At 46.3% G+C, this 26,238-nt stretch overlaps 1 protein-coding gene across 5 annotated transcripts; it reads right to left on the bottom strand.

The window, feature by feature from the left end:
- Window positions 1–356: 356 nt before the first annotated feature.
- IFT25 (intraflagellar transport 25) lies at window positions 357–26,215 on the bottom strand. 5 transcript variants are annotated; one of them, XM_056815101.1, is made up of 5 exons: window positions 25,897–26,215; window positions 4,395–4,501; window positions 3,062–3,130; window positions 2,364–2,407; window positions 357–544 (listed from the first exon to the last, which is right to left on the bottom strand). In XM_056815101.1, exons 2-5 carry the CDS (start codon window positions 4,468–4,470, stop codon window positions 431–433), a joined length of 303 nt encoding a protein of 100 aa, XP_056671079.1. In that variant the 5' UTR covers window positions 4,471–4,501; window positions 25,897–26,215; the 3' UTR covers window positions 357–430. The 5 variants fall into 5 exon arrangements, with proteins under 5 accessions (XP_056671079.1, XP_001364227.1, XP_056671076.1 ...); XM_001364190.4 differs by lacking the exon at window positions 25,897–26,215 and adding an exon at window positions 6,079–6,336; XM_056815100.1 differs by lacking the exon at window positions 25,897–26,215 and adding an exon at window positions 6,527–6,626 and having other exon boundaries at window positions 365–544.
- Between the last annotated feature and the right edge of the window lie 23 nt (window positions 26,216–26,238).

Below are 26,238 nucleotides of genomic sequence, written 5' to 3'. Positions count from 1 at the left end.
ACAGAAAGGTCTGAAGGGGCAGAAGTTAGAACTCCCAAATACAAGGAAAGCCGGGGGCCAGCTCTTTGCGGTCAGCTCTGGGAGAAGCCTCCTCCTTGCCCGCAGGCGGGCCCCTTCGGCCTAGGAGGGTTCCCTGGGCCGGGGCAGACCCGAGCGGCTAGTCCTCCCCTCCTGAAGGGCACCTCAGAGAAAGGCGGCCCGGCCAGGCCAGGGAGGGGCCACGAGGCCCTTCCTGCCAGCCTCCCCCCACCCAGAGGGACACAGGCTAGCGGTGGGTAGAGCGGACTCTGGCCGATGACCGCAGAGCCCAGCTGACCCCACACTCCTCTCGTGGCTCTAAGAACGACTACAGAACGTACCGGCATGGCTAGGAGGCTCGCTTTATTTATACAAACAGTACAGGCAGACGGGCAGCGGGCTTCCGGCACGCCTAGGTGATGGCCGAAACGCTCATCCCTTCTATGGAGACTCTGTGCACAGACACGAAGTGGTCGTAGGCCGATTTGATGATGAACCGCAAGTGGGTGGCGTAGCCGTCCCGGAACTGTGGGAGAGAAAGCAGCGAGCAGCACTGGCAACAGCCACGCTGGCAGCCCACCTGCCAGCCCGAGCCCGCCAGGCTCCCTGGACTTCCAGCCCCTTCCAAGATGGCCCTGCCAGGGTGAGCCCTCAGGCCAGGGGCTGGAGCACAGGTGCCGCCCTGAGGGTGGGGGGAAGGGCCCGGGGTCGTGCCAGCACACACACGGCAGGAGGCCTAGCCAATGCGAGGTGACAGGGGAGAGAGGTCCGGCGGACCCTAGGCCAGTTGTCCCAATTCTCCGGGCCTGCCTTACAGGGACGGGGGAGGACAGCCCTATGAACACAACTGACATACACCAGCATCTCTTCTGCTCAGCATGCGCATCTCTAATCCCATTTCACAGATGAAGAAACTGGGGATGAGCATCGAAGTAACTGACCAGGGTCCTAGTCATCAAGAGGTAGGGCCTGGGTTCGAGTCACGGTCTTCTGGCTGCCGGGGCAGCTCTCTGTCTCTTTCCCTAATCCTTCCAGGAGAAATCAGCTTTCCTTTCTCAGATTTCACGGCTCACTTGACCTCTTTGATTCTAGTCTGCTGGAGGGCAGCGCCCAGGTGCCCCCCCACCCCCAGCCCCATCCCAAGGTCCTGCACATAGTGGGTGCTTCAGAACTGTTTGTGACCAAGGGGATGTGGGTGGGAACAGGGAGCCTGTTCGGAAAGGAGGATAGACGTCAAAGGGCTTCTTCTACTCCTCTGTTTGCCCCCACAAACGGCCCATAGCTGGGCCTCAGAAGCCTACGCTGACCTCTCCAAAAGTCCCTCCAGAACCGCTGGTCGGACTTGGCAGAGGGTGAAATACGGAATTTAGGGGGACTTTTAACCCGAAGCCCACTTGGCCAAGAAGGAATGAGGCTGGCATTGGTGCTGGGCCTAAGCAAAACGGAGAGCAGGATCTCCCACCACAGGTCCCGATTCTCTGACCCGCCAGCCCACTGGCAGGTACCAGGCAGTCCTGCTCCTGCTCTGTGGGCCTTCCCTTGAGCTCGGCCGGCCCAGAATCTCTGGACCTTTCACTTCCCCAACCGCTTATGATTATGTCAGTCAAACTCTCCTCCCTTTGCGGGATCACGGGAGGCAGGGCTGAAGGAGATCAACCCTAGAAACCACCGAGTCCGTGTCCTTCGCACCTTGCAGGTAAGGAGGCTAAGGCACACACAAGAGAAGTGACTTGTCCAAGGCCACCCAGAGCACACAAGCAGAGCTGCACCTCCGGCCCAGGGCCTCCAAACCCAAATCGAATGTAGGAATGTACCCAGCACCCCACCTTCCCCCCATTCCAAAAAGCCTCTGGGGTCCCATCTCCAGAGCCGACTGAGCATCTGAAAAGGATTCTGTGACTTTCTGGCCAATTTTTTGTCATGCTCTGGGTCTGACGGAAGCTCGCCTCCCTGTTAGATTTCTTTAATTTTGAGTTTTTTCTTTAGATCAATTTTTTTCAATGAACAAAAATATGTTCTCTCCCTCACACTCCCCCCTACAACGAAATTATATAATGTTATATTTTGTGGCATTCTAGGAGCAAGGCCCTCTGGCCAAAGTCAGGCCTAGTGTGGCGGCCCTTAACGTAACGCTTCAGGCCCGGTGCCGTGATCTAGTCCTGGGGCGACACAGGGAGCTCTGCAGGGCCCCAAGAAAGAGGCGCCCCAAAGGCCTGGGAGCTGCGCTGCCCCGGACGCGGATTGTGGGCTTGGCCTCGTGAAGGGCCTGCAGGAGCCTCCGCTGGTTTGCAGGGCTGGGACACGTGCGTGCCCGTTGAACCAGCCGGGCCCGAGCGTGAGCTTACCATGAATTCTTCAATCTGAAGCTGCCCCTCTGTGTGCACCAGGTCTGCAAGAGTCATCCAAAGGCAGAGCGTTACGAAGACGGCCATCCCGGTCATGGGCAGCCCTCGAGCCCCCCAGCCCAGACCCCTTCTCCTCTGCCTCCCTGCTTCCTGCGTTCCGAAGCCTGGCTCTGCAGGCCCAGGCCTGCCAAGGGTCTTGCCTTTGCTTTAGCCAAATGGGACTTTCAACAAGTCCAAGATGACCTCGATGAAAAGGGAGGCTCGGGGTGAGGGCCTAACGGCCAGCCCGGCGGCTCTGGGGCACGGGGGGGTCTTCAGGCAAGCCGGATCGGGGGCTGTTAAACCCCGCCTGGGCAATTTGAGAAGTTCCTCCCACTGGGTTACTCAACATGTCCATGAAGTGGGTTCCTACAGAAAAGCAGTCATTCCAAGGGCCTCAGCCTGCATCCGGGTTAGGGGGGCCTTAGAAGCCGGGCTGAGCCAGAGCCAGCGCCGAGAGGGAGCTCAGAACCGGAAGGCCCCTGGGACAGAGGGTGCCCCTGGAGCCAGTCCCGGCTGAAGGGCCGTGGCCGACTCCCTCATTCTCAGGGGACGGGACCAGGACTCCCTCCACTGCACGGAGGAAGCGCCCTCGTGCAGAGGGGTGGGAAGGCGCAAACCCTCACCCTTCCCCAGGGGCCTCCCTTCTCCACACTTACCTCTTTCTACCCACCGCTCAAAGTCAACCGGCTCTTTGGCGTTGCTTTTCTCAATCCGCAAGCTGCGCACTGCCGAGGGAAGGACAGAAACAAGCACGGTGTCAGGGGGCTGGGCCGCCCCCGCTCACCGGCTGTCAGGTTCTCCCCTGTGACACGCCGCCCCCTCTCGGGCTCTGGCCCCGGCAAGCCTCCCTTTGGGGGAGGTCCGTCTTGCCCAGTAGGGCCCCGCGTGGTTTTTGGTGGCCCATGGCAAAGCCAGCCGGTGCATTTGGGAATGGAGGGTCTGTCCTTCCTTCTGTGCCTGGGAATCCCAAGGAGCCAGCCTCCCCTCTTCCTGATGGGAAGTCGACTAGGCAGCGGACCAAGGCCTGCCCCCAACAACTCCCTTAGATCAGATGTACGGATGCAGATCACCAGCAGGACCTCACCTTGCAGTCTTAGGTTAAGAGACGTGCCCAGGGGCCCATAGCTAGGAAGTAACGGAGACCAGAATTGAACCCAGGACCCCCCCCCCATGCTGCCCTATCTCCAGGGCGAGTTCGCCCTCTACTGAGCCATCCAGCGGCCCCCAGGATAGCTTTGCTTGAAAAGCCCCAACTTGACTTTGGAGGAAGCCAAGGCAAAGGAAGCAGGCGATGGCTCAGCAGGGCCCAGCGTAGTGCTGAGGAGGACGCGTGGGAGGCTGGACTCCCAACAGCCTCGGGGAGCCAACAAATAAGGGAGGACAGGGTGGGAGGTGAAGAGGCTCCTGGTCGAAGTCCTTCCCTCGGTCCTCACCTCCCGTTCCGGGGTCCTCTCACCCGCTCCACATGTCAATGACCCCTTCTGAGGAGCGCTCTCCAAGGCGCATGCCTTCTGAGCTCCACTCCTTCTGCTGGCCTAGAGGATCTGTCCCTGGAAGCCGGCTCGCAGGCTCCAAACTGAACTTCTTATCTTTCTCCCAAACCCAGGCCTCTGAGCTCACTACTTCTCTCTGGGCCACCATCCGTCCACTCAGCCTCCCACGCCTGGGGTCATCTCTGGGCTGTGGTTTGGCAGAGAGGATCTTTCTGTCCACCCCCAGAAGGAGACTAGGGGGTGTGACCAAAACAGCTAGATCCAGGGATGATCCAGAATTGGGGTCTTCCCAGAACCTAAACCCAAACACCCCAAGGAATTCTACCCACTCCCACGGGCATCCTTGTTGCTGCGTTCCCTTCTGGCTAGGCACGTTTCTGGGGCCCCAGACGGGTTCTCGGCTTTAAACAGGAATTGGGCCCTGATGCCAAGTGAATGCGCAGTAAAAATGCCTCCGCGGAGCTCTTCAGAAAGGCTCGTCTTTGGCCACCCTTACCAAAATAGCAGTGGAGGGAGAGCCTTTCGATCTTCACGTGTTTGTGAAAACAGATGATGAACTCCTGGGGGAACATCCCCGTGGTGGTCCAGAATGTGGCAGCATTCCTGGGGGTACAAAGAGGGGGGCTTTTTGAAGAGGCTGGGCAAGGCCTATAATGCAATTCCACAAAGTAATGGTTCTTATAACTGAGAGAGGCGAGACTGGACAAAGGACTCTCACATACAGTGTGTGGCCTGAGCATACCGGGGCTTCTTGGTCTAGGGAATCCCCAGGGAGGAAATGCTTTCCACCTCTTCCACTTAGAATTTGAGCACTGCCTGGCCCACAGAGGGAGCCTGAGAGAGCCTAGCTCTCTACCATTACACAGCACCATCTCAAGGACTCCTCAGGGGAAGTTTGCAAATATTACTGTCCCTATTTCACAGAGGAGGAGACTGAGGATGACAGGCGGTCCTAAGACTGGCCTAGACACGGCTCTCCCACTGGTCACTAAGCCCAGGGTTCTTTTTCCTCTCTCTCATGTCAGCTCACTTCATTTAGACTCCTTTTATGAGCTACAAAGCAGGGCTTCAAGGTATAAACTCTGGTGAAGCCTCAGCTATGTGCCAGGCCCTGGGCTAAGTTTATCTAGTTAATTCCACTGAGCTATTTTTGTTTTTTAAATCTCGTCGCAGATGGTTTTTAATCATTATTGCTTTGGAATAAAGTTTGAAATCCCATATCTGACATCCTTCCTATCTTTTCAATTAAAATTTCTTGCAGATCAATTTTGTGTTATCTTGTTCCTTCTATACAGCATCTTTTGAGTAAGGAAGCTGGTATAGCACTAAATTCAGATTAAGTTGGCATTGCTGAAACACAGACACTCACTCTAAATAATTGGGTCTTTTTTTAGGCCCAAAGGACATAGGTCTGTAGCTGAAAGGGAGCTCAGAGGCCAAGTCCAAAAGCCTCCTGGGAAGGGCAAAGAGACTGAAGGCCCGAGAGGTTACGGTACTTGCCCAGGATTGACAGCTAAGAAGCCTCGGAGATGGGGTGTGAACCCAGGCCTTACTTTCCACTCCAGGCTGCCTCTGCACAAGCTGTTTTGTACCTTCTTCCTCTTTTTAATTAAATCAATGGCAAATTACAAACATACAAGGCCCAATGAACCACGAGCTACAATGACCCTTTATGCTGCCCTGCGTGTCTACTTATTATGGTTCATGGGCGCATTTCTTGTTTTCTTTGCCCTCGATGAGTTCAATCTGCCAGACCTAAAGCCGAATCCAGTGAAAGAAGAGTTTGTGGGTGTGAAGCTGAGCTGGGATGAGTGATCTTGGAAGTGAGGAGAGCAGGCAAGAGGCCACAGGGCTGGAGAAGGGCCTCGAATGCCTTCTCCTGGGCAAGGATGCTGTCAGGCAAAAGCCAGGCTTCATCCTCCCTTATAGGCCCGCTTGGCTCATCCATTGCAGGATGCTCTGTCCTCCTTAGGGGACCAGGGAAGGGGATGTGAGCGCTGGAAGGGGCCCAGGCGGCCAGGACGAGAAGCACCGAGGCCAGCGGGCTCTGGGTTCAAGCTCTGCCTCACCGTGGACCCTCCCTGGCCCGACCTCACATTCCCCGCGTGTCCATCGCTGGGGCCTGGTCTCCTTTTCCGCCCAGGCCGCGGCCAGCTCTCCCGCCCCCTCCCCGGGCTCACCCATCGATAATGTTCTCGGGAGGATACTTCTCATCGCTGGATGTGGCCAAAATGACCTCAGTGCCCTCGGAGGACAGGGAGAGATCAACCACGCGCATGGAGGGGCCAGAGTGAAGCCCCTGGCTGGGGAGCAGTCGCTTTACAACCAGGGGGCGACGCCAGAGTAAGGAGGCCAAGCGACAGGGGAGGGAAGCAGTTGCTTGGCAACCAGGGGGCGGTGCCAGAGCGAGGCTGCTGGGCGGTGCCAAAGCTAGGCCCCTGAGTGGTGCCAAAGTGAGGAGGGCGGGAGGTGCGAGAGGGAGGCTGGGTAACCGGAGAAGGCTCCGAAGAGAAGCCAGTGGGAAAGGGAGGGTGGTGACGCGTCTCCTAGTAACTGAGGGCGGTGCCAGAGCTTTGGGGCCCGGGGCAGGGGGCGGTACCCAACGAGCCAGAAGACGTCAGAACAAACCGGAAGCGCCGGGAGGAAGGAGCCTTCTTTGAAATGGGAGTTGAGGCTGGAGTCTCAGTGAAAGGCCTCCGCCCGGGTCTGTAGCCCTTCGCACCAGCGTTCCCTCTCCGGCCTGGACTGGAACTGAGCACGGATTGGGCCAGTCTGTTCTGAGTGTAAGGCTCCGCCCAACCAGCTCGGACAGATCAGTTTTCGGCTCCCTCGCTGCCCGGACACTCCCTGTTCTAAGGGCCTCCCCCGCTCTGACATTCCTTGTTCTCAGGCTCCTCTCTGCTTTAAGGCGCCGTGACATAAAATCCTTTAGTTTTAGCATCCTTTCTTCTGAGAACATAGCATCATACAGTGGCCCTGGGCGGGGACTCAGAAGTCATTGAACACCATCTATCTCACTTCACAGTTGAGAAAAGCAAAGCCCCAGGGAAGGGAAGGCACTAGGCCAAGGTCATATTCGGAGCTATTAGCAGGTCCTGTCCATCCTGCCCTGGTTTTTTTTTTTTTCTTTCTTCCAAGCTGTTTCTTTCCCTGCCTCCCAAATCCGTATTAGAGGTCAACTTTGACACAGATCTATATGTGAAACCATACAATACATACTTCCACGTAACAGATCTTTCTCTGGAGGTAGATAGCACCTTCCTTTCTAGGTCCTTTGTGGTTAATCTGAATATTTATACAATTCAGATTAGTTTAGACGTTCAGTTACTCTTCAAACAATATTGCTGTTTCCTGTATACACAGTTCTCTTGATTCTGCTCATTTACTCTGCATTATTTCATGCAAATCTTTCCATGTTTTTTCTAAAATCCACCTGCTCATCATTTCTCACAGCATAGTAGTATTCAATCACAATCATATATCACAATGTATTAAGCCATTCCCCAGTTGATAACCGTCTCTTAAATTTCAAGCTCTTTGCCACCACAAAAAGAGATGCTATAAATATATTGGAACAGCCTGGGTGGGAGATGATTTCTTCAAGTTGTTTTAATTGTCATTTCTCTAATCAATAATTTAGAGAATTTTTCATATGGCTTATATAGCTTTGATTTCTTCTTCCAAAAACTGCCTGCTCTTATCCTTTCAGCATTTATCAATTGGAAAATGACTCATATTCTAATAAAATTGACATGGTTCTCTATGTATTTGAGACATGAAGCCTTTGAGAAGCTGCCATCAAAATTATACACACATGCCCCAATTTTCTGCTTTCCTTGTAAACTTGGCCACATTTGTTTTGTTGTACAAAAACTTATTAATTTTATATAGTCAAAATTATCCATTTTACATCTCACAATATTCTCCTATCTCTTGTTTATTCACAGGTTGTTGTAAGGATAATTTTAGGGTAGTGATCTAGTCTGTATTTAATTTTTGGTCACCAGGGGATATCCCAAATAAAATACTCAAGTCAGTTTGGAAATCTATGGTGGTTTAATCAATATAGAGGGGAGAAATCAAGGAGAAGAGGGAGGGAAAGGGTATAGGATTTCTCCCACCAGGCCTGTGCCAGGGAGAATTCAAAGTCCTCCACCACAAGATTTCTGAAGAAGATTAGAGGCATCTAAGTGGATAGTGTTTGGAAGGTAATGGAGGACAAATCAGCCTAAACTCCAAGAGAGCTCAGAGAAGATGCCTCACCTGAACTAGGTTCTAGGCTTCCTCCAATATGGTATCAAGGAAAACTGCTAAACTGCTAAACCAGCCAATAGCTGCCGCCATGCCAAGACACCAAGGCTCAGCATGCTGCCACCAGCCACCTCTCTACGGCAAAAGAGGCTGGAGAGAGGAAGTAATGCGAAATATATAGACGGTTTTACATCACTTTCCTGCTTCTCACTTGTACCAATGGTAGCTTAAGCTTGACTTAGGACAGCCCAGGGGTCTGTCAGCTGTTTCTGATTTGTCATTTGCTAGCACATAGCTATCATAGGCCATCCTCATAGATACTTAATCCTTAAGTATGGATGTAGACATTCCTGATTTTGTTAGACTAAGTAGGGTAGAGTAATCTAAAGTTCACATTGTTCTACCCATAAATCTGATTGGTAATATGCTCTGTGTTCTAAATTGCTTATTATGTTTTCCTTTATGTCTAGGTCATGCATTCATTTTTATATTATCTTGCTAAATGGTGTAAAATATTGGTTTATACCTAGTTTCTGCCAGACTACATTCCAGTTTTCTCAATAATTTTTATCAAACACTGAATTCTTATCCTAAAAGTTTAAATCTTTATTTTATCAAACACAAATTTACTATAATCACTTACATGCATTGTATTTCTTAACCAGTACCAGATATTTTTGATAATTATCACCTTATTTATCAATCTTTTTTTATTAATTATCAACAATTTAAGATCTGGCACTGCTATACTCCTTTCTGTTACATTTCTCCTGCTTTCCTTCCTTTGATACTCTTGATCTTTTACTCATCCAAATGAATTTTGTTATTATTTTTCTAGCTCAATATAATTTTTTTGGTAATTTAATTGGGATGATACTGAATAAGTAGATTAATTTAGGTAGAATTGTAATTTTTATTATATTGTCTGCCCTGTCCATAAAAATAAATATTTCTCCAATTATTGAAATCTAACTTAATTTATATAAAAAGTATTTTATTAAACCAATAAGAAGGTTCAACAGCTGAGAGGGCAACGCAGCAAAGCACTGTGGAGTGCTATGGGCGTGTTGGAGCACAAAAGACAACACGGCCATCCAATGCAGCTGAGGAAGTCTCCAGGTGTAACGATTTTTTGTGCTAATGGACCCAGGCTTCCAACGCCGAGAGAGTGGGACTGTCTCTGTGCACTTAAATCTCCTTCACACACAAGTGTTTTTGTGCACACTCATCTACATCACAGATGAAAACGCACAAAGACAATCGTCATCCTCGGTTACCGAGAGACTACTACTACTACTACTACTACTACTATTACTACTACTACTACTACTACTACTACTATATATAATTATATTCCTATAGTTCCTGGGTTTGTTTTAGCAAAGATGCTCCCAAGTATTTTATATTATTTGTAGTTATTTTAAATGAACTATCTCTTACTATTTCTTCTTGCAGAGCTTTGTTGACAATACATAGAAATGGTGATGATTTATATGAGTTTATTTTATATCCTGCTACTTTGCTAAAATTATTGTTTCAATTAACTTTTTAGTTGAATCTCTAACTTTTCCAAGTATATTATCATATTTTTTGCAGAAAGTTTTATTACCATATTGTCCATTCTGATTCCTTTGATTTCTTTTTCTTCACTTATTTCTATTGCTAGCATTTTTAATACAATATTAGTAATATTGGTGATAATAGGCACCCTTGTTTCATTCGTGATCTTTTGGGAAAGGTTTCAAATTTTCCCCCATTAAAGATAGTGCTTGCTGATAGTTTCAGGTAGATGCTTTTTATCATTTTAAGGAAAAATCCATTTGTTCCATGCCTTTATGGTATTTTTTAAATACAAATGAGTATATATTTTGTCAAAAGTTTTTTTTCTGAATGTATTGATATAATTGTTGATATGATACAATTGATATGGTGATGTTTTGGTCTGATATAATATTTTTGTTATTGATATAATCAATAATTTAAAAAGTTTTCCTAATAATGAAGCAGCCCTACACTCCTGGTAAAAATCCTATTTGATCACAATATATGATATTTGTGATATATTGTCATGGTTTCTGAGCTAATATTTAATTTAATATTTTTACATAAATATTCATTAATGAAATTGGTCTATAATTTTCTCTCCATTTTTGCTCTTCCTGGTTAAGGTATCAGTACTATATTTATTCAATAAAAGGAGTTTGGTAGGAGTTCTTTGCCAATTAATACAAATAATTTTTTAAATATTAGAATTAGTTGATCTTTAAATATTTGATATAATTCATTTGTAAATCCATACAGTTCTGATGCTTTTTTTCTTACAAAATTCAGTTATGGCCTATTCAATTTATTTTTCTAAACAGGTTTATTTAGATATTCTATTTCTTCTGTTAATCTGGGCAGTTTATATTTTTGTGAATATTTTTCCTTTTCACTTAGATTGTTAAATTATTGGCATAAAATTGGGCAAAATAACTCCTAATAATCACTTTAATTTCATCTTCATTAGTGATGTATTAAACCTTTTCAGTTTTGATACTAGTGGTTTAGTTTCTTTTTTAAAAAATCACTTTAAACAAAGGTTTATCTATTTTATTGAATTTGTCATAAAACCAATTTCCTGTTTTACTTATTAATTCAATGAGTTTCTTACGTTTCAACTTTATTAATTTATTTTCAGTATATCCAATTTGGTGCTTAAATGGGAACTTCTGATTTGTTCTTTTTCTAGTTTCTTGTATGCCCAATTAATTGATCTGCTCTTTCTCTATTTTATTGATGTTAAGCATTTAGAGATACACATTTTCCTCTGATTCCTGCTTTGGCTGCATCCCAAAAGTTTTGATATGTTGTCTCATTATTATCCAGTACTCACTTTCTTTCCTAAGGTCTCTTTCTGTTCTAACATTGGTTAATGGAAAAAATCATAGACTGTTCTGGCTGTTCTGCTACAAATTTATGTTATTGTAGTTATTATTGAATTGTTTCAATTGTGGCCAAGTCTTTGTGACCTCTTTAGTGTTTTTCTTGGCAAAGATACTGGTGTGGTTTGCGATTTCCTTCTTTAGTTCATTTTGCAGTTGAGAAACTGAGGAAAATAGGGTTAAATGACTTTTCCAGGGTCGCACAGCTGGTAAGTATCTGAGGCCAGATTAGAACTCAGGAAAATTAATCTTCCTGGCACCAGGTCCAGCATGATCTATCAACTGCTGTGCCTCCTCAAATGGGCCCTCTTTACTGCTCAGCAATCCTATGTTACCTCTTTTGTCAACTCACTCTCTCTCTCTCCCCAGCAGCTCTTCCAAAACTTTACAGCTGAGATGGAATAAGTTGTTTCCTACTCTCCCAGCTGAGAACTTCATATTTTTCCTCATCTTTTATGGAAAAAATTGAGGCCAATTGACATGAGCTCCTACTCCTCCCATCTTCTTCATCTCCCATCACCCTGATGACTTCTGCCACTCTCTTCTCCTTCCCTCTGGGCTCAAAGAAAGAGGTGGCCATACTCCTTTCCAAGGCTAACGCCTCAACTTACACAAGTGAGCCCACTCCATCTTGTCATCTCCAACAAATTCCCTATGTATCTACACATAGATATACACCCTCACATCCTGATCCTGTCATCCCCACTCTCTAAACTTATCATCAGTCTCTTCCTTTTTGTTAGCTCCCTTCCTCCTGCTTACTAACATGTCCATGCTTCCCCCATCCTCAAAAAATCCATCCTTGATCTCCCATCCTTGTTCTCCTCTTATGACTCCTCTGCCCTTTGCAACTAAACTCTATACCAGGGGCCTTTGTTTTTTTTTCTGCTCCACTCTTCTTAACCCCCTAAATTCTGGCTTCTGACCTTATCATTCCACTTTAGTGGCCCTCTGCAATTATCAGTGATCTCTTGGTTGCTAGGCCTTTTCTCAGTCCTCATTCTCCTTGACTTCTCTGCAGTCTTTGATATTGTTAATCATTCTCTCCTCCTTGATACTTTCTTCTCTTTAGATTTTCAGGACACAACATCCCACTCAACCCCCATTTCCTGGTTTTCCCCCTATTTCTCTGACTGCTCCTTCTTGGCCTCCTTTAGTAGATCCTCCTCTAGATCACACCTTTTTACTATGTGTCCCTCAGGGTTCTGACCTAGGACTTCTTCTATTCTCCCTTTATATTACTTTGCTTAGGGATCTTATCAGCTCCCATGGATTTAATTATCATCTTTTTGCTAATGATTCTCATATCTACCTATCATTTCTGAGGTTCTCTGCTGACCTCCAGTCTCCCATTTCCAAATATCTTTCAGACATCTCAAACTGAATTCTAGTAGACATCTTCAACTCAATATGTCTAAAACTGAGCTCATTATGTCCCTTCCCCCCAAATCTCCCCCTTTCAAACTTTTCTACAGAGGCAATGCCTTCCTCTCCATTCCTCAGGAGTCATCTTGGATTCCTCACGTGGTCTTTCACCTTTCCCCCTCATATCCAAGCTATTGGCAAGATCTGTTGATTTCACCTTGACTGCATCCCTTCAAGATGCTCTCTTCTCTCTTCTGACACTGCCCAGATCCTGATGCAGTTCCTCATTGTCTCATGCCTGGACTATTGCAGTAAGCTATGGAGGGTGGGGGTGGGGGTGTTTGCCTGCCTTGAGTCTTTCTGCCACACCAGGTCATCTGTCACTCATTTGTCAGAGTGATCTTCCTGAAGTTCAGGTCTAACTATATCACCTTCTTCTATTCAATAAATTCCAAAGGCTACCTATCACCTCCAGGATCAAATATAAAATCCTCTATTTGGTCTTCAAAGCCCTTCATCCCCTATGCCCCTCCTACCCTTTTAGTCTTCTTTCAGCCTTACTCTCCTCCACATACTCTGAGATTCAGTGCCACTGGCCTCCTGGGTGATCCAGAAACAACTTACGTAATCTCTTGGCTTCAGCCATTTCTTTATCATTGCTTCCTGGCTTCCTCCTAGTCTCAGCTAAAGTCTCCCACCTTTTATAAGATGCTTATCCCAGTTCTCCTTCCCTCTGAGATTTCTCCCAGTTTATCTTTGTTTATAGACAATTATTTGCCTGCATCTCTATTAGACTTTGAGCTCCTTGAGAGCAGCCTTTTGTATATGGCCTCAAAGGTGCTTGTTTAATCAATATTTTTGATTTAGTTTGACTCTAAGTTATAGATGTAATTCTACATTACAGCCACCATAGAGATGGAGGCAGATTCTCCAGAATTCATGAGCACTAATACTGGGGAATAATGAGAGAGTTTATATGAAGAATTCAGGGGAAAAGAGGCCAGAAGAGAAGAAGTAGAATGGAGGATGATCATTTAACTTGCTCCCTCTTCATGGGACTATGTGGCCAGGACATTCTACTCACCAATGTCCAACCCAAAGAAAGAGACTAAAACCATTATATCCAAGTGCTATTATTGTGGCTGAAGTTATGAATGTGTTTGATGAGCTGATTGTACTAGTTGAGCTAAGTGGTGCAATGGATAGGGCACCAAAGCTGGAGTCAGGAAGACTTATCTTGAGTTCAAATCTAGCTCCAGACACTAGTTGTGTGACTGTAGGAAAGTTACTTAATTCTGTTCCCTTCAGTTTCCTCATCTATAAAATGAGCTGAAGAAGGAAATGGAAAATCACTTTCTCTTTGCCAAGAAAATCCCAAATGAAGTCATAAAGAGCCAGATACAACTGAACAATGGCTGAACAAGAAAAAATCAGATGAATGGCCTAGCTCTCTTGGAAAGTCAATATCCCTTCTCCTCTAATTCCAAGTTGGAGTTGGAAGCAATTGCCTCAATTTCTCTCCCTGAGAAAGAGTTTAGAGAAGCCTATAGACTGTGAATATACCCCAACTGCTCCCTTCCCCCTCTCTTCTTTCTCTAATTACTATTTAAAAATTACTAATATTATTGTGCTGTGTATTTAATTAAAGCCTGTTCATATAACAACTCTTAAATTTTCAGTGTGAGGATTTACACTTCAGAAATCAACAGCAACAACAACAACAGACAGTCTAAATAGAAGTGGAAGACATATATAGCCCTTTAGTGACACAGCAAAGTAATCATTTGTTCCCCCCTGGGAAATCACTAGCCTGTGGTTAGCCTGTGATGATATTCCTCAGCTAGGTCAGGATGAGAGGAAAGAGACATGGCAGAGAGAGCTTTCCAATGTAAACCAAACCATCACCCTCTAGGCTAAAGATGTTGTGAGCTGCACATGATGAAGAAGGAAAGGGGAGTGCCTTTCATATGAATTGGGCTAGCTATTGTATGTGATGGGCCCACTCTTAGATCTGCCTCCCCTTTCAGCATGAGCTCATCAGTTCAGGAAGACATCAGAAGAGTAATCTCCTTTCTTTCCTCTCATTCAGTACCTTTACACATCCATCCCATGGAGGATTCACAGAATTGAACATTCTGGTTCCATACAACTGTAGGAGAGTTTAGCAGTCTGCTTTTCCCCAAGTCACTCCACTTTGCATTTGCTATCCTGACTGCCACAGAACAAAATGCTTTTCCCAGGATAAGCTCACCACTTCTAAACTCACCATTTTCCTGCTAACTCTATTTCTTTTTAATCTTTACCTTCCACCTTAGAACCAATGCTATGTATTGGTTCTAAGGCAGAAGAGTAGTTAGGGATAAGCAATGAGAGTTAAGTGACTTGCCCAGGGTCACACAGCTAAGAAGTATCTGAGGCTAGATTTGAACTGAGGACCTCCCATCTCTACACCTGGCTCTCAATCCCACTGAGCTACCTAGCTGCCTAACTTTGATGCTAACTCTTTGCTAAAGTCTTTGCTGCTACTACCTCCCTCACCTCCTCTCCCCTATGATTGGCAGGCTGGGCTCCTCCCAATGCCTTCCTTTATGGAGGGCTGGTTTTGGACTTCAGCTTACTCCTTTTTTGCATTTGTCCAGTCTCCATTGAACTCAACTACATTGAACTGGGGATCACCTGATATTCCATCCCACCCTTTCTTGTCTCTTTTTTCTATGTTGTCTCTCCCTGTAAATTGAAAGTTTGTTGAAGGCAGACTATCCTTATCAATTGTATCCCCAGTATTTAGCACAGCAGCACTTGGCATATAGCAGGTACATAATCAACAAAAACTGGACTATGTATTTTTATATGAATGACATGGGAAACCCTGAGTGTTTCTTTGGTTTGTCTCTGCCCTGTACTAACAGAAGAGAGAGCTAGGCCAATGCTCTTGTTTTGATACTCTGGGCAGTATCATGTAACTTTCAGTGGAGCAGGCTAAGCAGATGGACTGGCCTTTCTCCATCCCAGTATGGTAGTCTTGGCTAAGCAAACTGGCCCCTGGGACCCTGGCTTCCCTTTCCTATTATGTTTGATCTTTACAATCTCAAGAGAGTGAGTATCTGTCCTAAGATGGAGATGTCAAAGCTTAGAGGTGACCTTGTACATTCAAAGGGGAAGATTCTAATTCTATATTCCAACAGGAGAAGACAAGATGTGAAAGGAAGCTGAAAGAGGGAAAAAGAAGGCCCAGAAGAAGAGAGTGGACTGGCAGAGACTGGAGAGAAGTGAGAAGATAGGGATGAGAGGAAGAGGGCAATCTGCTAGAAAAGATGAAGTCACTTGTGCAGGTAAAAAAAGGCTTTGGCAAGGAGAAGGGCCACTTCTGCATGTGAGATAGGAGCAAAGGAGGAGATAGTAGGAAAAGGTATCTCAATTATGGAAGCTGAGGAGAAGGGGAAAAGGGGTTCTCAATAAATGGCCTCAATATTTTTGGTGACATATGAGATAAAGTTCTTAGCTGAGAGGCCCATGGGAAAGGTTGTGATGGGAAGTTGGAGGTGAGAAGAGAAAATGTGGAATCTGTTGGGGGGTGGGCAGCTAGGTGGTTCAGTGAATAGAGAGAACACCAGACCTGGAGTTGGGAGGACAGGGGTTTAAATATGGCCTCACTTTCCAGCTAGGTGACCCTAGGCAAGTCATTTTTTGTCTAGCCCTTGCCTTTCTGTCTTATAATTGATGCTAAGACAGAAGGCTATCTATCTATCTATCTATCTATCTATCTATCTATCTATCTATCTATCTATATTTTTTTTAAACCCTTGCCTTCTGTCTTTGTGTGTGTGTGTGTGTGTGTATGTGTGTGTGTGTGTGTGTGTGTGTGTTTGTATGTTAGGGAGGAAGAGAATCATTGCCTTGTTTCAGTGAGTTGAGATTAGGCCACATTGGACCCAGTCAGAACAGTTCGGGGACTTCCTCTAGGTTTGTTCAATACCCTGTGTGCAGAAGTAAGGGATAAAGATGGTGGGAGTAATCCAAAAATGAAGTGTGGGAAGGAGTGATTGGCACTGGGACTAGGAATTCCAAAGAGAAGAGAGTAGAAAGTTGGATTGATTTACCAAGGGTTCAAGACAAGGAAGGGAAGTGAGCCTGAGAAAGAACTTAGCTATGAAGACATAGAAGTCATGATATAGATAAAGAACAAGGTTCTGGGTCATCAGAGGGCATTTGAAATGATTAAAGATTATAATCAGCTTCATTGTATAATGGATGGAGGGAGCACTAGGACTAGAATCAGGAAGACTGAGTTCAACTACAGCTTCAGACACTTACTAGCTGTGTGACCCTGGGCAAGTCACTTAACCCCCAATATCTAGCCCTTACTGCTTTTCTGTCTGGGAAGGGATACTTAATATTGATCCTAAGACAGAAGATAAGGGTTTAAAAACAACAACAGCAACAACAATCCTCAGTACATAAAGCATATAGCAGTCACTCAACAAATGTTGGTTTGTTTGGTCTCCAACGGAGGATGGAAATTCCCACACTGAGAGTTCCTTATGAAATCATAAGTCCAGAGTAAAAATTTTTTAAAAAGACTTAAAGTTCCAGTTTGTCAAACCATCTGGATGCTATGTCAGCCAATTAGTTAATTTTGCCTAGGTTTATGTCATCTGCTAATTTGGTAAATATTCTGTACAAGTCATTGGTAAAATATATTAACCAGTACAAAGCCAACTGTAGATCCTTGGGGCACAGACTTCTTTTTAATTTTTATCAGACACCATTAATGATTCATCTTTATCAGGAATGATTAATCAAGCCTTTGGGGTAGGATGGTAATGGGTTTGGATTCTGAAAGACTTGAGTTCAAATTTGCCCTCAGACACTGACCTCTCTGAACCTCAGTTTCTTTATCTATAAATAAGGATAATAGTTCTAGGAGGACCTACCTGGAAGAGTTGGTAAGTGAGAAAATGTGTGTAAAATGATTGTTTAACTTTAAATTATTATATGAATGCCAGCTATTATCATTATTTAATGTTCTAACCCTTATTCTACAAAAATAGTATGAGACCCTTTGCCAATTGCTTTGTTAAAATCTAAGTAAATATAGCTATATTGCCCTTTTTGAACAGTCATTTTGTAAAAAAAAAAAATTCTTTTTGAAGTTAGCATTTCAATATCTAAAGCACAAAAAAGATTGTATGTAAAACTGTGAACTTCTCTTATGGGGTTTTTAAAGTGTCTATAGTTATTAATTTGGCTTTATCAACCCTGTCCAGAAATAAAATGAGGTTAATAGGGCATGCCTTGTTACTAATGAAGCCAGGCTTTGCAACCGCCATTTCCTTTTTAAGATACTCACATCTTAAACATCTCCCTCTCTCTCTGCACTCACTAATATCCAGCGAGTCGAGCTTTGTCTAGCCCATCTCTGCAGCACGACACTGCCAGCTCCTTTGGTGAAATGGATGGCATTTCTATGATCTGATGCCAGGCCACCTTGGCCCAAGAAAAGAAGGCGAATCGCTGTGGCCTGGTCTTGAGGACGTCCCTTCAATAATGCCCATCCAAGTGTTGATTGGAATTAAATGGGAAGCTTGCTGGTCTGTCATTTGTGGACTCTCACGCTTTCCTTTCTAGAAAATCAGGATGGCATTTGCCCTTCTCCAGTCCTGCGGCACCTCTTCTTTCCTCCAGAGACTTCCGAAGATCATTATCGTCACCACCACCACCGTCCTCATCACTTAGCAGCAGTCATAGCTCGGCCAGTCCATTTTTCCGCTCTCTTAGTGCTCTGAGTTATTGAGGGTTCTAAGGCCATAGGTAACTTTCCAAGGAGAACGCCATTTTATTTTTATTTTTCCAGGAATAATATTGTTTGTGAACAGATGTATATGTTTGCTAACAACAAATGGGCCCCTCACTGGCCTGCTAAGAAAAAAGAATGAATTCTTTTTTGTTGTTGAAGCAAAATGTCCTGAATTTTTAAAAGAGGAGTCGCCAAAGGTACCCCCTTAGACCTAGTGGACTGGCCAACATGGCAGCAAAGGAACGTAATAAATGCTGGAGGGGATGCAGCGAAATGAGGACACGAATGCATTGCCAGTATCTATTTCATTTTTCATAATGTTCTCTATGTCTTGTTTGGCCGTTAATGTTTCCCTTATCCATACGTGTGACAGGTAAACTTTTCCATGTCCCCCTCATTTCTTTGCCATGTCCCCCTTTTCTTTCTAGACCAAGTAGCCATTTCGACTTTATCCTGCTGTGTGGTATGAGATGCTGGTCCACGCCCAGCCTCCGCCTTACTGCTTTCCAGTTTTCCCAGCAGTTTTTGTCCAATAGTGAGTTCTTTCCCCCCAAACCTAGATTTGGGGGTTTATCAAACACTCAGTTGCTACGGCCATTAACAGCCATGTGTTGATTATGTATGTAATGGAGTCCACTGATCCACCGCTCTATTGCTTAGCCATTTTGGTTATTACTGCATGAGAGTGTAGTCTGAGATCTGGGACGGCCAGGTCTGCTTCCTTCATGTTTTTCCATCAATTCCCTTGATATTCTTGGCCTTTGGTTCTTACGGTTACTTTTTCTCACCCTATGAAATCATTTTGGGTGCTTTGGTTATGTGGTCCTGAACAGGTATTTTCACGAATGTTTTTCCATTTGTTTACATCTGACCTTATTTGTGTGAAGAGTGTTTTGTAATTGTGTTCGTATAGCTGCTGCGTTTGTTTTGGCAAGGATTTGAGATTGTCTGGCGTCATTTTGAATAGAATTTCTTTTTCTATCTCTTGCTCCTGGATTTTGTTGGTGGTAAATAGAAAAGCGGATGATTTGTGTGGATTTATTTTGTATCCAGGGACTTTGCTGAAGTTGTTCATTATTTCTCTCCATTTCTTGATCGAGAGAACTCATTTTAGAGGCATCAGGGGCCTCGTGGAATGTGCTCCGGACTTGGAGGAAGGAGGAGCTGGCTTAGAATCCCACCCCTCTAGCACTAAGGAGGTGACCCTGGCCAGGCAGCTCCCCTCCAGGGAGACAGCCTGGCTACAGTGATTTGCAAACCTATGTCACTGTTCATCACTGTTATTATTGTTATCTGGGAAATGGGAGTTATGGAGCAGAGAATGCTCTTTTTGGAAACTGTGAAACAATAAAGACATGTGGCCTGTTTTACTGACAATGTGGTGCAGAGGACAGGGTATTTGTTGGCTCTGCAGTCAGAGGACCTGGGTTCAAATTCCACCTCAGATGCCTGTGTGACCCTTTTGGGGCCTCTTTTTGCTCATCTATAAATGAGGGGGTTGGGCTAAATGACCTCTGAGGTCTTGTTTAGCTCTAGAGTTAGAATCCAATCACAGTTCTTTGAACCTTTCCCCTCCTTTCCGTCCCTGGGTTCAAACCTTTATTACTCTTGTAAAAGCCCCGGAGCTGGTCTCCTCTTCAAATCCTATTCACACGGCTCTACTCACATCTCTTTTGGTGATCAGTTGGGTCCCATTCTTCGTGCCCCTGTTTGGGGTTTTCTTGGCCAAGTCACTGGGCTGGTTTGCCATTTCCTTTTCCAGCTCATTTGACGGATGAAGACACTAAGGGTGAAGTGACTTGGCCAGGGTCCCCCTGCGAGGAAGTGTCTGAGGGCAGGTTTGAATTCGGGTTCTCCTGAACTCCAGGCCCAGCACTCTCTCCACGGCACCCCACAGAGGCCCTTTTCGGATCAGAAATCTTCAGTGGTCTTCTCTGGAAGGCAGCAGGCGTTAAAATCTAGACCCTTAAGCCCACATGAAGGGCCCCTCTCTGCTCTGGCCCCGGCCTTTCCAGCTTCCTTTCCCAGGACTCTCCTTCATGCCCTCTCCATGGTTTTAGGGTGAACTAGTTGATCCCAAGGTGCCAAACCATCAGTCAGGCACAGAGTGTCCGGGGGGGAAGTGGAGCGAATCCTGGACCCAGAGTCCAACCTGAGTTCAAATTCTGGCTCAGACACTCACTAGCAACGAGACTGTGGGTGAGTCACTTTAACCTCACTCGGCTTCGGTTTCCTCCTCTGTAAAGTGGGGACACTAATAGTGTGTAGCTCCTGGGATCGGTCTGCGCTTGGCAAGTGTTCAAGCATTGCTTAGACACCAGCTCTGATGACGGATGGTCGGGACTGTGCTCATTCCTGGGGATGTAAGTGAGGGGTCCTCAGGTCCAAGGAGATGACATTTGGTCCTAGAGAACAATACATTCAGGGTAACTGGGGTGGGGGAGCTCGGGGAGCTGGGCAGGGAACCTGAAAGGCCTCAGGTCAGAGGTGGCCTCTGGACTGAACTTTGAATGCAAGTAGGATGCAAGGGGTAAAACCGACGATGGAGCCCATTGCAGGCATGGGACACAGCCTGGACAAAGGCTTGGGGATGGGAAATGGAAGTGTGTGTAAGTGGACAGAGGCGGGCCAGGCATCCTGGCTCAACCTGGGACCAGAACTTCCATTCGTCTCTCCCATGAAGGGCGAATGCTTAGGCTCATCCAAGAGTGTGACAGAGCACTCAGCCCATGCTTTAGATGAACACAATATTGCATTTCTCATCTCCGTGCCTTTGCCCAGGCTGTGCTCATGCATGGAATGAGCTCCATCTTCACTTTCACCTCTTAGGATGCTTGGCTCCATTCAAAGGTCAGAGAGTGAATATATTGTGTGTGTGGAGGGTGGGAAGGAGGGCATAGCATATAGACCATTATCTGGCTGGGCCATAGAGTTCATGAAAGTAATGAATATGGGACAGGTAGGTGACTCAATGGATTACACCCAGGCCCAGAGATGGGAGGTCCTGGATTCAAATCTGGCCTCAGACACTTCCCAGCTGTGTGACCCTGAGCAAGTCACTTGACCCCCATTGCCTAGCCCTAACCACTCTTCTGCCTTGGAATCCATACACAGTATTGGTTCTAAGACAGAAGGTAAAGGTTAAAAAAAAAGTAATAAATAATGAACCTGGAAAAGAAGGTCCTAGTCAGATTATAAAGGGTTTAAAATTCTTAGCAGAGGAACTTGTATTTGATTTAGAGGCAATATTAGAGCTCCCTGAGCAGGGCAATAACTTGGTTATTCCTGTACTTTAGGGAAATCTTTTGGGTAGCCTTGTGGAGGATGCAATGGAGAAGGAAGGGAATTGAGGCAAGGAGTCTGATGGGAAGGATTTTGTAGTAATCCAAAAAAGAGGCAAGAAGGGCCTGAAGGGGGGTAGTTGTGTGAGTGTAGAAAAGGGGCCAAATACCAGAGATACTAAATCATTAAGCCTTGGCAACGGATTGGAGATGGGAGGCCACTGAGAAGGAAGTCCAGGTGATAGGGAGGCCAGTTTAACCTCACTGGCAATGCTTTTATTCTGTTGTTTCAGGCCTGTCCAACTCTTTGGAGGGTTTTCTTGGCGAAGGTATTAGAAGGTTTGCCATTCTCTTTCCCAGCTCATTTTAAAAACGAAGAACCTGAGGTTGTGTGACTTGTCCAGAGTAGAAGAGCTAGGAAGGGTCTAAAGCTGGATTTGAACTCAAGTTTTCTGACTCCAGGCCCCGGACTCTATCCACAGCACCACCTGGCTGCTGCTGGAAGGGGTATAGCCAGTGCTAGAAAATTCCACGAGCTTAGATGGATAAAGTTTTGATATAGCTGGGAGTATCTTTACATCATCCTCAGTGACTGGTGATGGCCAACGTTTTGACTTAAATAATGAATGCAAACAGCATCTACTGTACAAAATACACTGTGCCAAGGACCTGGAACGGCGAAAGGGTAAAGATAGCATTCTAAGGCAATGACGAGACATAAAAAAAGCTTCTGAACCAGAGGGGCTGAAGTGTGCAAATCTAATCTGGCTGTAGTGTTCCAGGATGATTTGGACAGGCAGACACTACAAGTCTGAAAACCAGTGAGGAGACTTGCGATCAGTCTGGTCTGAGCTGAGGACCTGAATCTGGTAGGAGAGAAATGAGAGAGGAGGAAAAAGATCTCTCTAAAGGCAATCATTATGAAATGTTGCATACTATTGCTCCTTATGTTTATGCCCTATACCCTGGCTACACTCTAACCTCTAGAGAAGGAATGATCTCACCGGACCTTTGCATTATTCTGTGCACAGTAGGGATTTACTACTTATCAAATAAATGAATAGATATTATTAAATGAAGGCAAGGATGACTCCAAGGTTCCACTCTTGCCCTCTGCTTTTTAATTTTTCATTTATTGTCATCTCAAACCCTTTTTTTACCCACCAAAAATTCTGAGAATTTTGGAGAGGCATTATGTGACTACATGAATTTGGAAGTTAAACTTAGCTGTGACTGACTCATAATATAGCTTGTCTTTCAGGGTTGGTCATTTCTTCCTTCCTTCCTTCCTTCCTTCCTTCCTTCCTTCCTTCCTTCCTTCCTTCCTTCCTTCCTTCCTTCCTTCCTTCCTTCCTTCCTTCCTTCCTTCCTTCCTTCCTTCCTTCCTTCCTTCCTCCCTCCCTCCCTCCCTCCTTCCTTTCTCTTTCTTTCTTCCTTCCTTCCTTCCTTCCTTCCTTCCTTCCTTCCTTCCTTCCTTCCTTCCTTCCTTCCTTCCTTCCTTCCTTCCTCCCTCCCTCCCTCCTTCCTTTCTCTTTCTTTCTTTTTCTTTCTTTCTTTCTTTCTTTCTTTCTTTCTTTCTTTCTTTCTTTCTTTCTTTCTTTCTTTCTTTCTTTCTTTCTTTCTTTCTTTCTTTCTTTCTTTCTTTCTTTCTTTCTTTCTTTCTTTCTTTCTTTCTTTCTTTCTTTCTTTCTTTTCTTTCTTTTTTCCCTCCCTTACCTTCCCTCTTGGAATCTATACTGTGGATTGGTTCCAAGGCAGAAGAGTGGTAAGGGCTAGACATTGTGGGTTAAGTGGCTTGCCCAGAGTCACCCAGCTGGGAAGTATTTGAGGCCAAATTTGAACCTAGGACCTCCCATCTCTAGGCCTGGCTCTCAATTCACTGAGCTACCCAGCTGCCCTCTGTCCCCCATTTCTTAACTCCCAGAGATAGGCCAGGTCCCCAGAAGGCAGCTGATTACTCTCTACAATGTTCCAGGGATAATCAGGAGGGGCTAGTTGTTCATGAGCCTGAATGAGTTCACTCCACATTGGTTATTAGCTAGACTTAGATTTTAGATAGGATAATTTACTAAGCAGGAATAGCAAAACAATTGTTATAAAACTTTCCCCCCAACTAGGAATTCACTCTCCCTTTGCATATACAAGATCCTGGGGGAAGGGTGGGTTCAAACTGCCCAAAACTCTCAGAAATCTTTCTCTCCCTTTGTAGTGTCCTCATGTAGCTAGCTCCGTTTGGGAACTCTGCTCTCTGTAGGGCTTTCGTCTCTCAGTGTGTCTTGCTTGTCCTAACTGTATATCTTTCAGCTCTTGTTACTGACTTTGGTCACTGTTGCTCTAGTCAGTGTTGGTGAACCTGTGGATTACGTGCCAGGGGGGCACTCAGAGCCCTCTCTATGGGCATGCTCACCATCACCCCCACACAGAATTCAACAGAGTTCTTACTAGAAAGCCAGAGGAATACAGAGTGGGGCTGCTTCCCCCTCCCCCGTGCAATTTGGGCACTTGGTCTCTAAAAGATTTACTATCACTGCTCTGGATATACTGCTATCCTCTTTTATGAGAACCCCGGATCTTCTGTGGTTCTTAAAGACATCAAGTAGTCAAAGGCCAGGGGAAGGGGAGGAACTCCATATTCTCTCTGCCCCATGGCAATTTTTTCCTCCCAGCAGTCCTTGGACCACTGGATTCATCTATTTTTCCATTGACAGGCTACTGGAATCTTAATTCTGAACTGGTTTGCAGTGCTATATGCACTTTTAGACAATGATTCAAAGCCCCAATGAGCCTTTCAAATTGGTTAAATGCTTATTCATACCTAGTTTGCTTTTGATTGATTGCCTCTCTATTATTAACAGGAGAGATGACAATAATTATAGGTTTCAAACTGAAAGGGACTTCAGAGACCTTCTAATCCACCCCTTCCCGTTTTGCAGATGAGGGACTGTAAAAACAGCAATTTGCTTAAGGCCACTTAGGTTGTAAGTAGAGGAAGCAAGACTGGCACCCCAAATTCTCCATTCAAAATCTAGAATTCTGACCAATATATCATGATACTTTTTGGTAATAAACATTCATTAAGCACCTACTATCTGCCAGCTACAGTGCTTAGGATTTGGGATACAAAGAAAAGACACAGTTCTGGGTCTCAAGATTCCTGTTCCTAAAAGGAGCAGTGGAAGGTGATGGTTTTGGCCTCAAGGGATTTAGATCAGCTTTGCTGCTTACTACCCAATAGCTCAAAAGCCAGTCTCCAGAGTCTCCTCCAGTGAAGGTTCTCGAGGCACACCTTCAATGGGGGGCTAACATACCCGAAGAGCCAAGGTGAATTTTTATAAATTGCTCAACAGACTCAGAAAGGCTCTCTCCTCCAGCCTGCCTATCTGGGGATCCAGTCTTAGACCAAGTCAGCTTCCCTCTGCTGCCTTTCCCCCACAAGAACCTCCAGCCCACCCCTTTCCTCTTCCTTAAGCCTTTCTCCAGGAGCCATTGCTAGAAAAGCCCCCGAGAAGAAAGTTGTCATCCCCACAGTCTTTGACCCTCAAGTCAGATGGTAACTTCAGAAACGGATAAGATTTTTTATCAGTAAAAATGACATTAAAGAAGATGCTATCTGCTCGCCCCCCTCCCAAGGGCCAGGGGAGCTTTTCATCTGGCTCACAGCTGGAGCCCCCATATTGTCATTTCCCCCATTAGGCTGTGAGCCCCAGAGGGGTTTGTATTTCCAGCTAAGAGCACGGAGTACGCGCTTAAAAAATGTTCCCTTTGATTGAGAACCAGCCCTAGAGACGGGACGTCCTAAGTTCAAATCTGGCCTCAGACACTTCCCAGATGTGTGACCCTGAGCAAGTCACTTGACCCCCGTTGCCTAGCCCTTACCACTCTTCTGCCTTGGAGCCAATACACAGTATTGACTCCAAGACGGAAGGTAAGGGTTTAAAAAAAAAATGTTCCCTTCATTCATTCTTTCGATTCCCGCCTTCCTTCAGGCCCCTCCCCCAGCGGCCCTCCTTTGCCCACTCCCCTTCGGCTTTCCCGGGCTCCCAACGGTTTCCCAGGATCCTCCCCCCACCACATTGTTCACCACGCCAATCCTAGACTCGAGGCTCCCTCGCCCTGCCCCCCTCCTCCGGCCTACGCTCAATGCCGTCCTTAGCTTGCGCCCCGCCCCCAGACCTGCTCACCAATCACCTCCTTTTGCTCCAAGTCCCGCCCTCTTGGGCACGCGCTAGCGAAAGTCCTTGATCTCCGCCCCGCCCCCCTTAGCGCGTACCTCCCACATTGGCCCCGCCCCCGACAAGTTCTCTCCAATCCCCTCTTCGATACTATCTTAGCCCCGCCCCACAGCGGTCCTTGGTCACCGCCCCGCCCTCAGGCACGCACCTCCTTTCGCATCGCTTCGCTCGGCCGACCCTGCCCCGCCCCCGGCTCCTCCCTCCTCGCAAGGCCCCGCCCAAGGATCCAGGGCTTCGGCCTCGGTCTCCGCCTCTCCAGGCCTCCGGCTTCCGGCCCCTCCTCCATGCCCGGGAACCCTCTGATCCCAGGCCGGGCCTCCCTCCTGCCCCTTCCCGTTCTGTCCCGGTCCAGCCCGTCTCAGCAGGTCCCGCCGCTCGCCTCCAGACAAGCCCCGATCTTCCAAACGCCCCGGCACTTCCCGCGGTCCTTGAGCTCAATCCGCCCCACCTCCTGCCCTGCCCCGCCCCCTCCCAGCCCCGCCCCGCCCCC

Source organism: Monodelphis domestica, chromosome 2, assembly GCF_027887165.1.
Source record: "Monodelphis domestica isolate mMonDom1 chromosome 2, mMonDom1.pri, whole genome shotgun sequence".
In the NCBI taxonomy this organism is placed as follows: domain Eukaryota; kingdom Metazoa; phylum Chordata; class Mammalia; order Didelphimorphia; family Didelphidae; genus Monodelphis; species Monodelphis domestica.
The sequence above is the reverse complement of the archived record's forward strand: the minus strand, read 5'-3'. Positions and strand labels throughout refer to the sequence as shown.

Bases quoted from the DNA above. Each gene is read 5' to 3' on its own strand.
- IFT25 (XM_056815098.1), bottom strand. From the start codon at position 6,176: ATGCGCGTGGTTGATCTCTCCCTGTCCTCCGAGGGCACTGAGGTCATT. The intron at 4,502-6,078 runs GTGAGCCCGGGG...TTGTACCCCCAG, and splicing joins CCCGAGAACATTATCGATGG to GAATGCTGCCACATTCTGGA. The intron at 2,408-3,061 runs GTAAGTGTGGAG...TGACTCTTGCAG, and splicing joins TGAGCGGTGGGTAGAAAGAG to ACCTGGTGCACACAGAGGGG.